General features: G+C 53.8%; 1 protein-coding gene across 2 annotated transcripts; it reads right to left on the bottom strand.

Annotated features, from left to right (window-relative positions):
- Positions 1 to 66: 66 nt before the first annotated feature.
- Positions 67 to 13,212, bottom strand: SLC25A44 (solute carrier family 25 member 44). 2 transcript variants are annotated; one of them, XM_074319141.1, is made up of 4 exons: positions 13,051 to 13,212; positions 7,358 to 7,994; positions 4,271 to 4,398; positions 67 to 2,614 (listed from the first exon to the last, which is right to left on the bottom strand). In XM_074319141.1, exons 2-4 carry the CDS (start codon positions 7,980 to 7,982, stop codon positions 2,423 to 2,425), a joined length of 945 nt encoding a protein of 314 aa, XP_074175242.1. In that variant the 5' UTR covers positions 7,983 to 7,994; positions 13,051 to 13,212; the 3' UTR covers positions 67 to 2,422. The 2 variants fall into 2 exon arrangements, with proteins under 2 accessions (XP_074175242.1, XP_019566679.2); XM_019711120.2 differs by lacking the exon at positions 13,051 to 13,212 and adding an exon at positions 8,103 to 11,155.
- Positions 13,213 to 14,347: the final 1,135 nt, after the last annotated feature.

The raw sequence follows: 14,347 nt of genomic DNA, 5'->3' as shown, positions 1-14,347 counted from the left end.
GGAGGAGAGCTGTGATAGAGCTTAAGTACCGTCTGGCAGGCCGGCGAAGGAAGCGCGCGCCAAAGCTCAGGGGCTCAATAAAAACGTTTAATTACACTTCAGAGACTTCGTACAGTGTAACAGTGAATGTTCACTGTTAATATTCACAAGAGTCCATTTGATCAAATGTTCACCGCCTCGGCATTTCCATTCCCGTCCCTGGATACTCCTAGCAGCTTTCCTGTCTTGCCCGGTCTCCCAAGTCTCTTGGAGTTTTGGCCAATATAATATATCACAGCTTCCAGCTGGTCTGGTCTGTGGTCCTGGGGAAACGGAAGCCCACTGTCCCATCCCCACTACGGCACTGTCATTGCAACCAATCCCGTCCACTAGTGTTCCATGGGCAAGTAGGGGCCAGGGGTCTGTCACTATACGCAGACTATCCTCTCAAACTGCGTGTGAGGGGGAGGGAGGGAGGCACACAGAAAGTGAGTGAAAGACTGAAATACTGTGAGAAAACAGAAGGAAAGGCGTCTGAGAGGCAGAAACATCCTACGCGAGAGGCAGGAGACGACCTGCTGCCCCTGACTCTGTACCCACTAGGCCAAAGTGGGGAAGGACTGAAGACAAGTCTCTAGGGAGGGGAAGGTGCTGAGAAAACCAATCTCCAAATGTATCAGTAGAGTGAGCTTCAAGAAAGGAGGGGTCCTTGGCTTCCATATGTTGGTGGTTCTTAGGGTAAAGGGGTGACAGGGGCAGGAAGATGCCGAGTGATCTGTGGGCCCAACCCTTTGGATGACCATTTATGGACAGAAATGGGAGGACTCTTGATAAAGTGCAATAAGAGACAGACAAAAATAAGTTAAAGGGAAAATAACCCTCAAAGATAAAATACCAAGACGGGCAGTGGTGGTGGTTGAAGGTAGAGAAATGTGGTTTTCAGATTCTGATGTGGCCAGGGTGACAGAATGGGACAGCCATAAGAAATGGCAAGGCTTCAGGTAGCTAGCACCTTTCACATGGGCACCATGGCCTTTCCCAGGGGGTGGGACCAGTAAGGTCTGGAAGGTCATCCAGGTCAAATGTCTCAAGGAGAAGTGCAGGCGTTGATAGGCCTTCTCATCCCTTACGCAGCACCTCTACCTGCAACACAGGCTTGGCAGCTGAGGTGGGCGGGTGAGGACAGAGGAGTGCTCATCCCCTAGCTCCTGAGCTCGACAGGTAATCTCGGCAGTATCAGGCTGGTAAACGCAGTGGTCCTGGTGTTAGGTGACTTGCTGACCCCCTCTGTACCATCTTCCAAGTGGCCTTCTAGCGGGTACGGTGCCCAGGAAGACTTCACATCGGGGAGAAGAAAAACAAGCAGTTCCACATCCCAGAAATTCCCATCCGGAGACAACGTCCGTTTCCATGAGTCCAAGTGACTGGGGTGTATGTCTGTCATGTCATGACTGCCTGGGCTTGAGGACCCATGCCCTCTCCTAGGCCTGGCCCAGCAGGGCTGGGCACACAGACCCTCTTGTTGCTTTCCAAACCAGCTCCTCTCAACCTGACTTCAGGGCAGTGCTCCAAGCCCTGTGTGCCCCAGATAGCCTGCCCTACTGAGAACTGCGCCCAGCACAGCAGCCATCTGGGCCAGGGGAAGCCCCAGCTCATGTGTCCTGGGACTGCTGGGACGCGAGGGACATGGAAGGCACAGGGAACTGGGCCGGAGGGAAAAGCTACATTACATTTTCCACCTGTCTGAGGAGGGGGTGGGCTCTGACTGCAGGATGGGTGTTTAGCAGGACAAAGACAATAGCCTAGTTCACAGATGTTAAAAAAATATATACACACAAAATAAAGTATCGACATTTCTCCCCAACCTAGTAACTCTCCACAGAGAGGACGAGAGCTCTGGCGAACCAGAGGTTTTTTGCGGCTGTTACTCCCTGCACAAGCGTACCTTGTCCCCTAGTGGCAGGGAAAAGCAGAGTCGTCTGGTGGGCAGCTCAGGCCCAAAATACAAACAAGCACACCTACAAGATGAAGCAGGAAAGGGCTGGCGGCAACTGCTTAGAACCGGGGCTGGAGGCCCAGGGGGAAGAACCAGTGGGAGTGAGCAAGCCCCACGTACAGCTCCACTCACGATGTCAGGGACACGGGGAGAGTCAGACGAAGGGTCGGCAGGGCAGGCGTGAAGTGGGGCTGGTGAGGAGGGCAGGTTTCCTTAGGGCAAGAACGAGTACAGGGACTGAGGGAGGGAGCCATTTGGCAAAAAAAATGAAAAAGAACCAGGTGGGCGCCTCTCCAGCCAGAGCAGCTCAGCTTCCGTGCCTGTCCCGGAAGGGTACCTGGCCCCGGGCAGGGCTAGCTGTGTGGGGGGCACTTGGAGAAGATGCCCCCCGTCCTCTGCCCCAGCCCGGGGCAGTGTGGAGGGCAGCAGGCTTCTCTCTCACCGCGGTTACCAGTGTCTGGAGTCCACCAGCTCGGGTCGCAGGCTGAGCTTCTTGAGGCTCTCGTAGCCCACCACAATGACAATGGTGGAGGGCGTGGCTGAGATGATTCTGGCTGAGAGGCCCTTCATGAGGCCCCAGGGTCCCTCTTCTGCCATGAGCTGTCGGAAGGTCAGGATGATGGAGTTCTTGCCCTCGACCTGGAACCATCAACACAGCAGAGGTCACAGTCTGCAGTCAGAGCCCCTGCTGGGTCTCCCCTGCCTTAGGCAGGAGTCGGGGAAACGGCACTTGGGAGTTGGGGCTTGCCTGTGCTTCCGAGCACAGTCATTTAGTTTACTAGCAGCATAACCTCAGGTGATTTACTTCCTTAACTCTGCACCTGTAAAGCAGTGATGGTCGTTCCTATGCCGTGTGGCTGTTCTGAGCGGTAAACAAAAGAATACTTGTAAGTGTGGACTGGGTGTTTCCCTCCCACCTCGGGGAGGCTGGATTCAGTCACCTGCAGCTAAGATCCTCCGCCAGTCTGATTTTGACTGGTCACCTCAATCCCTCGAACCCCCATGGCTAGAGCCCTCCCCTCCGACACTGTCGGCCCCCAAGCACCTGTCTTCACTGTCACAGTGAGAGCCTTGCTGAGGCAGAGAACTCCTCTTCTCAACCTTCCCCATCCCTCACGCCCTGCCACCAAACTCCACCTTTAGACCCCACGCTCCAGCCCTCAGCCAAGGCAGGAGAGCCCGTCCCGTCCCCTGTGCTGTGAGCGTCACAGGTGACCCCATCCAGGCTCAGCACCTGCCCACTCCACGCTCCCTCGGCCTCTCAGTCCTTTCATCTGACCACCCTGCTGCCCTGGCTTCCCACGGATCCACGGCCTCGCAAGGGCCCTCTAGCTACGCCCTGTCTCCTGTGGCCTGGGAGCACCTCCACGTAGAGACCTGTCCTTTCTCTGATCTCCTTGGGGACACCCAGAACAGGGCTCAGGAGAGAATGAGGACGGAACCTGCGCACTTTGGTACTTGCAAACCAATCAGATGCCAATTTATTCATTTTCAAATGTGTGTGGTAGGAGAGAGGGCACTCTCTTCCAGAGGCAAAAATACCTCGATTTACCCGCCGCCTCCACCCCCACACTGTGTATCATAGAAACTGACTGCCCCCAACCTGCTAAGGTCGTTTTCCTTCCCTCCGTTCCTCATCATAACCAAATGACCCCCCTCTCCTGGACAGCTTTCCTCTTCAGCTACCCAAATCAGACATTAAAACCCCCCATTCTCTTGACCTAAAGCTTTATTCAGCAAAAGCTGCTGTATATTAAAATATAAAATGCATATATTACATAGCATCGTTCAGATTCCATTTCCTCACACTAGGTGCTGTGAAAGTGTTTTTGAGCTAACTGAAGACGGACTGTAACTTCTGGACACCACCACCAAGGGCTCGTCAGCGTTCCTGCTGCGTGCGCACAGTACCATCTGTGAAACCTGTTCCAGAACAGTCACTGTCACTGTAGAAAGCTCATAGCCCCACGGAGAAACCAGACAGACTTAGGAAGTTAACTGAAGTCGGTATTTCTAATCACCACCACAAATCTGCAAGACCGGAAAAGGGGGCTGACAGGCTATGCTAACGGAATGAAAGGCTGGAAGCAGTAAGAATTCCCAGCGGCCTGCAAGGCAGCAGACAGGATGAGAGAAACACGCGAGGTCCCTCAGAGTGCTCGGCTGGTCTCTAGATGGTACATCGTAACACACAGAAGGGGCCTGGACGACCAGGACACAGAGGTCAGGGCGAGGAGGCCGGGCCTGAATATCACGCTGCTAACGGCCCGCGTGGGAGGAGGAGGCTGGTCTTACCTGCACTCGGGTTCGGATGACGTCCATGGGATTGGTGAGGATGGAAGCAGTGGCGGCAGCCAGGGGGCCTGAGATGGCTTGAAAGACAATGTGAGGACACTCCTTAGGGCAGAGGCACGAGAGCTGCTCTGGAGGGAGGGAAGACAGCGCCTTAAGACATGGGGCCCCAGCCTGTCGGTCCTCACACTGCTGCTGCCAACGAGGGCAAGCCTTCCGCCTTAGCCACCTAAGACGTCCCACCCGCAGTAACTCCCATCTCTTTTCCTCTTTGCTTCCTTCTGAACCAAGAGAAATTTTAAATCTCAGGCCTCTTCCAGTACTGGTTATATCACTGATTCTGGACAAAATTCCTCTGGAGGAGGGATTTCAAAACCTCTTTGCTGGGGGACGGCCCGTTAGCTCAGTTGGTTAGAGTGCGGTGCTCTTACAACAAGGTTGCCGGCTCCATCCCACATGGGCCACCGTGAGCTGCACCCTCCACAACTAGACTGAAACAACTACTCGACTTGGAGCTGATGGGGCCTGGAAAAACACACTTAAAATAAAGAAAAGTTTTTCAAAAAATCAAAAACAAAAACCTCTTTGCTTGCTGACTCCCTTCATATCCCATGGACAGAAATCCTCCCTGATGGGAAAATCCTACACAGTTGCTCTACTCCTCCCGACTCCTAGGCTGGAAAAGCACACACTACATTATTTTCTACTACCTGCACTGAGTAACTGATAGGACACATTAAAAAGCGGTGACCCTGACTGTCCCTAAGGAAGGGAGCTGGGTGACTGGTGGAGGAGGAGCCTTTTCATGACATACGTTTTCCTACCTTTTCAGCTTTGAATCCACGTGAATGATTTTACCAATAACAACAATTACAAGGGAAAGTCATATCCTATAGGGAGGACTTTTCTCTAGCTTTTATTAAGAAAGAAAAAATCATTTTCCAGAATGCTGGTGAAGACGGGATAGTTCCCAGGTTCACCCGTCCCAGTACCACTAGGAAGTTCACCTGCAGTTGAGTGTTTTGCTTCACTCTCCGGAGGCGAAAGACAAGTTCGTTCACTCATTCAACAAAGACAGACTGAGAGGCGACCATAAGCCAGTGCCCCTGGGTTCTGAGAGTGTAACAGTGAATGAAAGAGCCTCAAATCCCACCTTCCTATGAAGTTTACAGACAGGCAATACATAAGCAAGCAAAATACATAGCTATAGCAGAAGGTGACGTGTGCTAGCTATAGATGAAAACAGAGCCAGAAAGGGAGACAGGAAATGGCAAGGATAGGGGATGAAAGGGCTGCCATGTTAAATAAGGTTGTCATGGAAGCCTCTCAAGAAGGTGCAGCTTGAGCAAAGACCCGAAGGAGAGTGCAGGCCATATGGCTCTGGGGAAAGAACTTTCCAAGCAGAGACTATCCTGTGCAAAGGCCCTGAGGTGCACAGCTGAAGTCTTCCAGGAGCAGCAAGGCCAGTGTGCCTGGAGCAGAATGTGAGAGAGCAGAATAGTGGATGAGCTCAAAGAGGCTTGCCACTTAGGACCCTGAGGCCATCGCAAGGACTCGGGCTTTTACGCTCAAGGATTCCTCTCTCTCTACACTTCAGCTGCCATAATACCTTTAAGACTTCTCTCATGTTTGGGTAATTTGTAGTCAAGCAACCAAAGACAAATAGTATGGTGGGGGTTGGCAGGGCAGAAGTGAGCCACGTGGCAGTGGCTCTTCCCTTCCCAGATCTGTAATCACTTTCTCCCCAGGGGCAGCATACAAACAAAGTGAATTGGTGGCTCCACCTCACGGGCATCCTGTTTCTCTTAAAAGCAAGCACTTTGCAACCATTAAAGGGTAGAGTCTGGCCTGGCACTGCCAGCCTCCGTGGGCCTGTCTGCACTGGCCCCAGGCCTGCGAGCTGCAGCAGGATCCAGACTCCAAGTCTAGTCACGCACACAGGCCACCTTCCTGGGGCTTAGGAGAGGATGGAAAGACCGAAGGCAAGAAGGTGGGGAACGGAGGTCTGTCTTTCTCCAGTATTTATTTAACAAATGTTTACTGGGCACCTACTATCTGACTTAAGTCCCTCCTGGCTAAATGACTTTGGACAAGCCATAAAAATCAATATTTATTTAATGCTTCCTAATGCCAGCCACTGAGATAAGCACTAGATATAAAACAGAAATAGATGGGAAATGCCTTCATGGAACTTAAGAGTCTAATTAAGGAGCTGGGAGTGGGAATGAAGTAAATACCAGTCATGACAAGTGCTGTGAAGTAGTAAGGTGCTGAAACAGAAAACAGAAACTGTCCTCTTTCCAGCTGGGGAGTTAAAAAAGCCCTCTTTGCAAAGGTGGCATGGAAGCTAAGGCCGGAGGCCTGACAAGGACCCAGCCACGAGAGCAAGAACCGGGAAACGTATTCCAGGAGGAGGAGCCCTGTCTGCAAAGGCTCTGAGGTGCGAACAGAGCTTGGTGAGCTTCAGGCACCGAGAGAGAGACAGTGACAGTGGCCCAGAGTGAGGGAAGGGAGAGCAGCACGAGATGGGGCTGGAGAAGCAGACGGATCGTCTACACCTGTGCTCTGTGGGACGCATTCGATCTTATTCTAAAGGCCCATACGTCAGCATGGGTGTATTTTAACCAAAGGGAGTGATGAGAACCAGTCTACTCACTCAGCAAACACTTACTGAGCACTTTGCCTCCCCAGACCGAGACACACAGTGGTCACAGCCTGGCACATCGTGGGTATGCAACAGATGTTAGTTTCCTCCCCCTTCCAAGAACCTTTCGCGTCAATTCTCTCTCAGCAGAGCTGGAAAAATACGCGTTAAAAAATAAAAGGCCTTTCCCCTTTTATTTACAGCGCTAAGGCCCACACGAATCACTCCAAGGCAAGTGTTACCGCTGCCTTAAGATGCCCGGCTCTGCTTGTCTGATGCCCCGACTCTAACATAAGCTCCTCCACGGCAAGGCCCGGGTCCTGGTCATCCTGGATGCCTCTGGGGTCGGCTGTTTGTGAGTGAACCGCCCCTGCTCCCAGTCGGCCTCCCACCGCACCTCGCACCACGAGTGGGCGCGCCCTCCGGCCCCCCCTGGCCCCGCGCACCTGCGTAGAAGTGATAGAAGGGCCACCAGACGGCGCTGTTGGGGATGTAGGTGAGCAGGGACGCCACGTAGCCGCGGTAGAAGCCCCGGAGCCCGTCGGCCCGCAGGATCTGCCTGATGATGTCCTTGGTTTGGCCGAAGGCGATCACGCCGTGTCCCTGGGCGCTGCCCCGCACCTGGAAGCGGCCCGCGGTCTCGCCCTGGCGCTGCATCATGAGGTGCTGCGACACCACGTCGATGGGCACCGTGATGCTCTGGGCCACCAGCGAGGCCGAGCCCCCGGCCACCAGCGACTTGACCGTGTTGCTCTGGCTGTAGTCGGCCACAAACTTCCGGGTGAGCTCGTAGGTGGTGACGTAGCACTGGCCGGAGATGAGGGTGAAGGTGTTGACCAGGAAGCCCCGGTACAGGCCGGCCACGCCGTCCGCGCGCAGGATCTTGATGAAGGCGTCCGCCGTGCCCTGGTACAGGCTGCGGCCCTTCTGCACCTGCAGCCGCGTGCGGATGAGGGTGAAGGGGTACACGCTCACGCGGATGGCCATGGTCATGGCCACGCCCAGCACGTAGAACTTCCGCTTGTCCAGGTGCTCCCACTCGATGATCGGGATGTTGCGCTTGTCCTCCATGGCGCCGGGGCCCTGGGATGGGGCGGGTGAGAGCCGGGCTCAGCGCCGGGACACGGGCCTGGCTGCGCGGCCCCCGCCCTCCCGCTATCCGTCCTTCTAAGTCCAGAAGCCGCTCCTCACCTGTGACTCCCCGGCCCCCACTGGCGCCTCGGCTCCCTTCCCCATCATTGCGGTGTCGGCCTCTGCCCGGCTCCTGGCGTCATGGCCCCCGCCTGCCAGGCAGCGCGCAGGGTCCTGCGCACAGACCGACTGCCTGGCAGGATGCGAGGCCGGTCAGCAGGCCGAGGGGGTGTCACCAGTGGCATCGAGGAGGAAGCGCTCCACGTTTGAGGCTCCAGGCCAATGAGGAGGCCCTGCCTCTGGCCCTGCACCCTCAGCGGGCGCCTCTCGGCACCTTCCCAGCTGACTCGCCTGACCTGACTTCTGGTTTCCAGCTGGCCCCTCTGAGCCCCCCAGCCCACACGCACCACACACTTACATTTTCTCCTGTCCGCTTCAGGAGAAAGTGTGGGGAAGAAATTAAGTGGGGCTTTCACACCACGGGGGTCACGCATGCGCGCGCACACTACACACATACACCTCCCCTCCCTCCAATGAAAGGAGTTAGAACATTAGGAATGAGGCAAAGGTCAGAGTCCTCTTTGGTTATTAGATAACTCACTCTAGAAAGGACAGAACCACCTGATGGGTCTTGAGAACTACAGGGTAGAGAACACCTTGGTCCCTTTCATCCCTAAGGAGGTAAATCATAATAACCTCAGTCCCACACACGAAGGGAGAGTCACGTAACACAGAGGACACACTCTGCCTTCGAGAAACTCACAGTCTGTTCCAGGAGACACACTATCCCTCTGGGGACTGGATTTCAGCTCCAGAGAAACCAGGGTAAATGAACGTACATGTGACCCTGTACATGTGGCCCTCCTGTCGTGTGTTAAACAAACGGTTATGTTTTCTAACATAATAACTACCAAGCCGGGAGCTGTCCCACGAGAGGACGTCCTGTATCGTACATACTCGGTAACAATGGAATGTGCTCCTGTATAGGACACTGGACATTCTCAGCCAGAAGGGGAAAGGTGGGAAGTTCAATTCCAAGAAGTGAAAAGTCAGGGACTCCCCAGGCTTTCAGAGAAATCCCCAAGGGCTGGGAAGGGAGGTGGCCGCATCACAGGGACACCTCTAGAGGGCCGAGACATTCTCCACAAGCAGTCCTGGTGACAGTGACTTGACAAACCTCATGTCAAGTGTTTCATCAGAGTCCATCTTCAACCACCTTCCCCAGCCAAAGGTCTCAGCTAGCCGGAGTAGCTTCTTGGTTTACCATTTACCATGGAAGTCAGTGGGGGAAGCACGGTTAGCGTTCTAGAATTCCCTGAGCTGGACTATCACATTCATGAAAGGACAGGAGACCTGCAGTGCACGCTGAGGCATGTGAGGTAGGTGTAACCAAGTCAGGCTTCCTGGAGGAGGACGAAGCAGTCTGAATGAAGTGGGGAATGCATGCAGACAGTGAAAGGAAAAGAACAATGGCTTGGAACAAGTGGGTTGGCCAGGATGGAGAATCTAGGCTGTGGAAAATGAGCTAGAGGCGGGGTTCCAGGAGAATCCCTGGAACACTCATGTGCCACTTGCTGTGGGCAGAGGTGGCCCTTCCTCCCCAGCCTCAGCATTGGCCATCCACCAAGTCCAGTGGGGCAATGTGTCCTTTAAGGACCTTCAAGAGCAGGTGGTCACTGTCTCCCCTGCCCCCAGTGACTGTCATCCAGTTCCAACTGAGATGCAGCAAGACTAGGATTTACTGAGCACGTACCTATTACCTCCTGTGATGCTCACAACTTAACCTGTGTAGTTAGACACTTCTGCTAAACGAGGAAATGGAAGGTCAGATACATTAACAGGAACAGGCCCAAGGTCACGCAGCTGGTCAGTGGTGGAGGCAGGATCAGAGCCAAGAATTCTCTACTCCACCTTCTACCCTGGGAGTTGGGCAGCTCCAGCACCAGTCACTGCTCGCTCTAAAGCTGCCGTTCCCACACGGGAGGCAGAATGCATGCCCTCATGACTGCTGGTCACCCAGGGATAAGACAACCTCCTGGCCCCTCCGGTGCCCAGGGAGTTCTCTCAGCTTTGTTCCAGAAACATCAAGAGCTGCCTCTGCTTTCTCTGTGCTTGTGGAGTGAGCGAGCTGAGCGCCTGGGCAGGCACACTGTTGCACAAGACAAATACCACAGGGCCCAGGCAGGACGGCCTCCTGCAGGGCTCATGCAAACCGTGTGCTAAGCAGCATGCAGAGACAGAACAAAGGGTTCTGTTCCAGGACCGGTTTCGGGGGCACCACCTCAACTTGTCAAGCTGAATCACGCAGCACCGACATCTCCGGATGAGAAATCCTAAGGCAGGAGCCAGTGCCCACTTTGCTCCGTCTCTGACATGTGCCAATCTTATTTTAAATTCCCAGAAGAAAGGGGGGACTCTCCAAGGCTGGGGCAGGGATCTCCCGCCATTGCCATGGTGACAGGAGAAGCCACTAAGGAGCATGCTTCAGAGGGATAAGCCTCTAGTGAAGGAGAAGAGGGCATAGCATCCACCACCACCACCCCGCTATCCCTTCAAAAGGTGGGGCTGCTCCTAGAAGGGGGGATCTCAACCTGCTCTTTGTTGTTATGTGACCCCCAACGCTCCTGCTGAACTATCACCACCAGCTCCTGTCTGACCTTCGGGAAAGCCCTCCTTGCAGACACGTGTTGCAGACTTCCTCTAGCCTGCCCTCCCAACTCGATCAGGCCACCTCATCACGGCTCTTCCCAGACCCCCGTTTGTGTGCCTGGCTGCAGTCCTGAGCTACCCCCATCTTTTAACACTAATGGGGCACAAAGGCTGAAGTGCTGCCTATGGGGGCCCGACACGACCTACGATGGCCTCAGGTCATCAAATGGGATGTCAGAGGCAGAACCCCACTACCAAGCCCACACGTGCAAAGGGACACAAGCGGTGGGCCCGGGACACCGCTGCTCTTCTTCCACTTTGTACCAGAAAAGTCACACTCGACTATTTACCAGGTTTTGAGATAAGATTCTGGTTCAGACAAGGCAGTGTCACCTCGAAGGCAAGGTCACGCAGTGGAAGGAACAAGAGTAATCAGGACACTCAGGTTTGAGTTCCAGTTCCATCACTTACTGGTACGACTAGAACCAAGTTACGTCAGTGACATTGTTTCCTCATCTGTGAGATGGGGCTAATAAAGCCTGCTACAGCTCTACAGTCACACACCCCTTAACGAGAAGGATACACTCTGAGAAATGTGTCATTGGGCGCTTTGGTCACCGTGCGAACATCAGAGGCCCTCACACACACCCAGGTGGCGTAACCTGCTGCACACCCAGGCCATGCCCGCGGTGTGGCCTATTGCTCCCGGGCTACAAGCCTGTACAGCAGGTCACTGTACTAATACTATAGGCAAGCGGAACACAATGGTGAGTAGTTGTGTGTCTAAGCGTAGAAAAGCTACAGTAAAGCTACGTTATACAATAGAACGGCACACCTGGACAGGGCACTCCCCACGGATGGAGCCTGCAGGAACGGAAGCTGCTCTGGGGGTCAGTGAGGGAGTGGGGAGTGGGTGTGACGGCCTGGGCCGACTGTAACTACTGCAGACTGTACCCACACGGTACACAGGCTACACTACATTTACAAAACAACACGTGATGTGTGAGGCTGCTGCTGGCGTGACACAGCACGCTGTTTCTGCAAACTTTCTTTTCTATAAGTAGAAAGAGTACAGTCTAAAACGATTAAAAAGTATAGTGTAGTAAACACATAAACCAGTAACACTTGTTCATTACCAAGTAGTACGTGCTGTACATGACTGTGTGTGCTGTACTTTATACAACGGGCAGCGCGTAGGTTTGTCTGCACAGCGTCACCAGGCACGTGTCAGGACAGGTACGCGGTCACTGGGCGACAGGAAGTTTCCAGCTCCAGGACAGTCTTATGGGAGCCCCGTCATACATGCAGTCCGTTGTTGACAGAAACATGCAGTGCACGACTGTAGAGCAGTGTGGTGCAACTCATGTGAGCTAACGTGTGTGGAAGCCCTCGTTAGCAGCAGAGAGCCGGCACTGCAGCAAGCTCTCCTACACAGCTGCTCCACATCCTCGCTACTCAGCCTGCTGCACAGACCGGCAGCATGGGCGAGAAATGCAGAATTTCAGAACGCACGCTCATCTGCTGAATACGAGCCAGCATTTTAACAAGATCCGGAGCGATTACCATGTGTATCAGTTTAGGAAGCACTGCTTTAAATATGAAGGACGGTCAGTATTGTAACAATGATAACAACCACCCTGCAAGTCCAGGACCGTTATGACTGGGTTAGGAGCCCTGACTCCACCCTGACTGGTCACCAGTGCTGGGCCCAGGGATGACGACTGGACTCATGCAGATCACAGTCAACCACCCCTACCAAACTACGTCACCTTCTGTAACTCCCAACAAGACACCCCTGGGGATTGGGCCCCATTTCTCAGCTGCAGACGAGATCTTTGCTTCCTCCTCCTGTTCCTCTGTTCTCCCTAGGACATGTGCAGCAGCGCTCTGCATTCTGGAGCTACCGACATGATTGTGAATACATTTACACGCTTGCCCCCCTGTCTAATGAACACGCATTTCCTTAGGGGAGGTCCCTGGGGATACCGCCCTCCTGGGATTCGGTGACATTCCCAACCAGCCTTGCTCTGGTGCTCAGTAGGTACCCACGTGACGCCTCATCACAGGCACCACATGACAATCCTCTCCACCTACTCCACAGGACACCCCCCTTCATACAACGTCTGTCCTGCCCCGCACAGCCTCTGGGTCCTCGGACATGCCAATCGCCAGCTTCGGCGAACCTCATGCGCCTCCGCCAGGAAGAGATGCCTCGTTACAGTCGTCCTTCATCCCCACAACTGCGTGGCAGGCTCCCGCGGAACTGCAGCGGGACACTGCAGCCGCACGTCGCCCCCTTGACAGGTCCAGGTCCTCGGAGACCTTAGTCCTCAGGCACCCCAAACCAGTGGTTTCTCACCTTCTCAGATCAGGGCGGTCCCGCCGCGTCTGAGGCGAACTCCCAGCCCAGGCCTCTAGGCCGCAACTCCCACTCTAGCCTCTGCTCCCAGAGACTGCCGGCCTCGGGTCGCATCTTCCTCCATCTCGGCAGGACTCCGGGCACTGCCGGAACCGGAAGTTGGGGCGCAATCACTCCCGCCCCCCGAGGATGAACGGTGGGCAACTGCACCAATAGCGTCTGAGCTTTTGAGCCTCTCCTCCCGGCCCGGGAGCTGGGGTAGATGGTCCTGGCGGCCATCTTGAGTCCGGGCATAGGCCACGCCTCCATTCGCTTCGCCGTGCCCTCCGCTCTACGGCGCGTGCGTGTCCTTCTAATGCGCGACAAGCGAGTCACCCGGTGCTTCTTGACGATCCAGTTCTAAACGGGTCACCTTGTGTTTGGGGTCTGTTAGAATCCTTAGGTTCAAATTTAATCTGTAATTTTCGTGTAACTTTTCTCATCTATGACCCCCAAATAGTAGAGGCCGATGCGCTGCAGGGGGAACTAAGGGCAGACAACCAATTTGGAGTCTTGGGAACTCAAGAAATGGCAGGAATAGGGGACACCCTGGAAGTGGAGTAAGTGACATTTAGAGTCTCTTTCAACTCTGAAGCGATTTGCCTGTACATGGGTTTAAAACAAGAGGAAGAGCTCTTTAAATGAGGGACTGGGAGACCTGGAGTGGAGTCAATTCATTTCAAAACAGGTATTTCTGCAACTCAACAGCAGAAAGACAAACGACCCAATTTAAAAATGGGCAAAGGACTTGAATAGACATTTCTCCAAAAAACATGTACAAATGGCCGACAAACACATGAAAAGGTACTCAGTATCATTAGTCATTAGGGAAATGCAAATCAAAACCGTAATGAGCTCCACTTCACACCCATGAGGACGGCTGAAATTAAAACAAACAGAAACCCAGGAAACAGCAAGTGTCAACGAGGATGTGGAGAAAATGGAGCCCTCAGACATTGCTTGTGGGAATGAAAATGGTGCAGCCGCAAATCGTGCAGCCGTGCTGGAAACTAGATTAGTGGTTCCTCAATAAAGCAAACAAAATTACCATATAACCAGGCAATTTCACTCTGAATATATACCCCCAAAGAACTGAAAACAAGTGTTCAAACCCCAGCTGTACACGAATGTTTATAACAGCGCTATTCGCAGTCGCCAAAAAGAAACAGGTGGTGGTACACACCCACACAAGGGAATATTATTCAGTAATAAAAAGGAATGAAGTACTGACACACCTACAACATGGATGAACCTTGAA

Source organism: Rhinolophus sinicus, linkage group LG14, assembly GCF_036562045.2.
Source record: "Rhinolophus sinicus isolate RSC01 linkage group LG14, ASM3656204v1, whole genome shotgun sequence".
In the NCBI taxonomy this organism is placed as follows: Eukaryota; Metazoa; Chordata; class Mammalia; order Chiroptera; family Rhinolophidae; genus Rhinolophus; species Rhinolophus sinicus.
This window is presented reverse-complemented; position numbering and strand designations above follow the sequence as displayed.

What these genes read in the sequence shown, in the direction of transcription:
- SLC25A44 (XM_019711120.2), bottom strand. Translation starts at nt 8,150, where the DNA reads ATGATGGGGAAGGGAGCCGAGGCGCCAGTGGGGGCCGGGGAGTCACAG. An exon ending in TGGGGGCCGGGGAGTCACAG is followed by an intron (nt 7,995 to 8,102) that starts GTGAGGAGCGGC and finishes GCCCCATCCCAG; the next exon opens with GGCCCCGGCGCCATGGAGGA. An exon ending in TCATCCGAACCCGAGTGCAG is followed by an intron (nt 2,615 to 4,270) that starts GTAAGACCAGCC and finishes TGATGGTTCCAG; the next exon opens with GTCGAGGGCAAGAACTCCAT.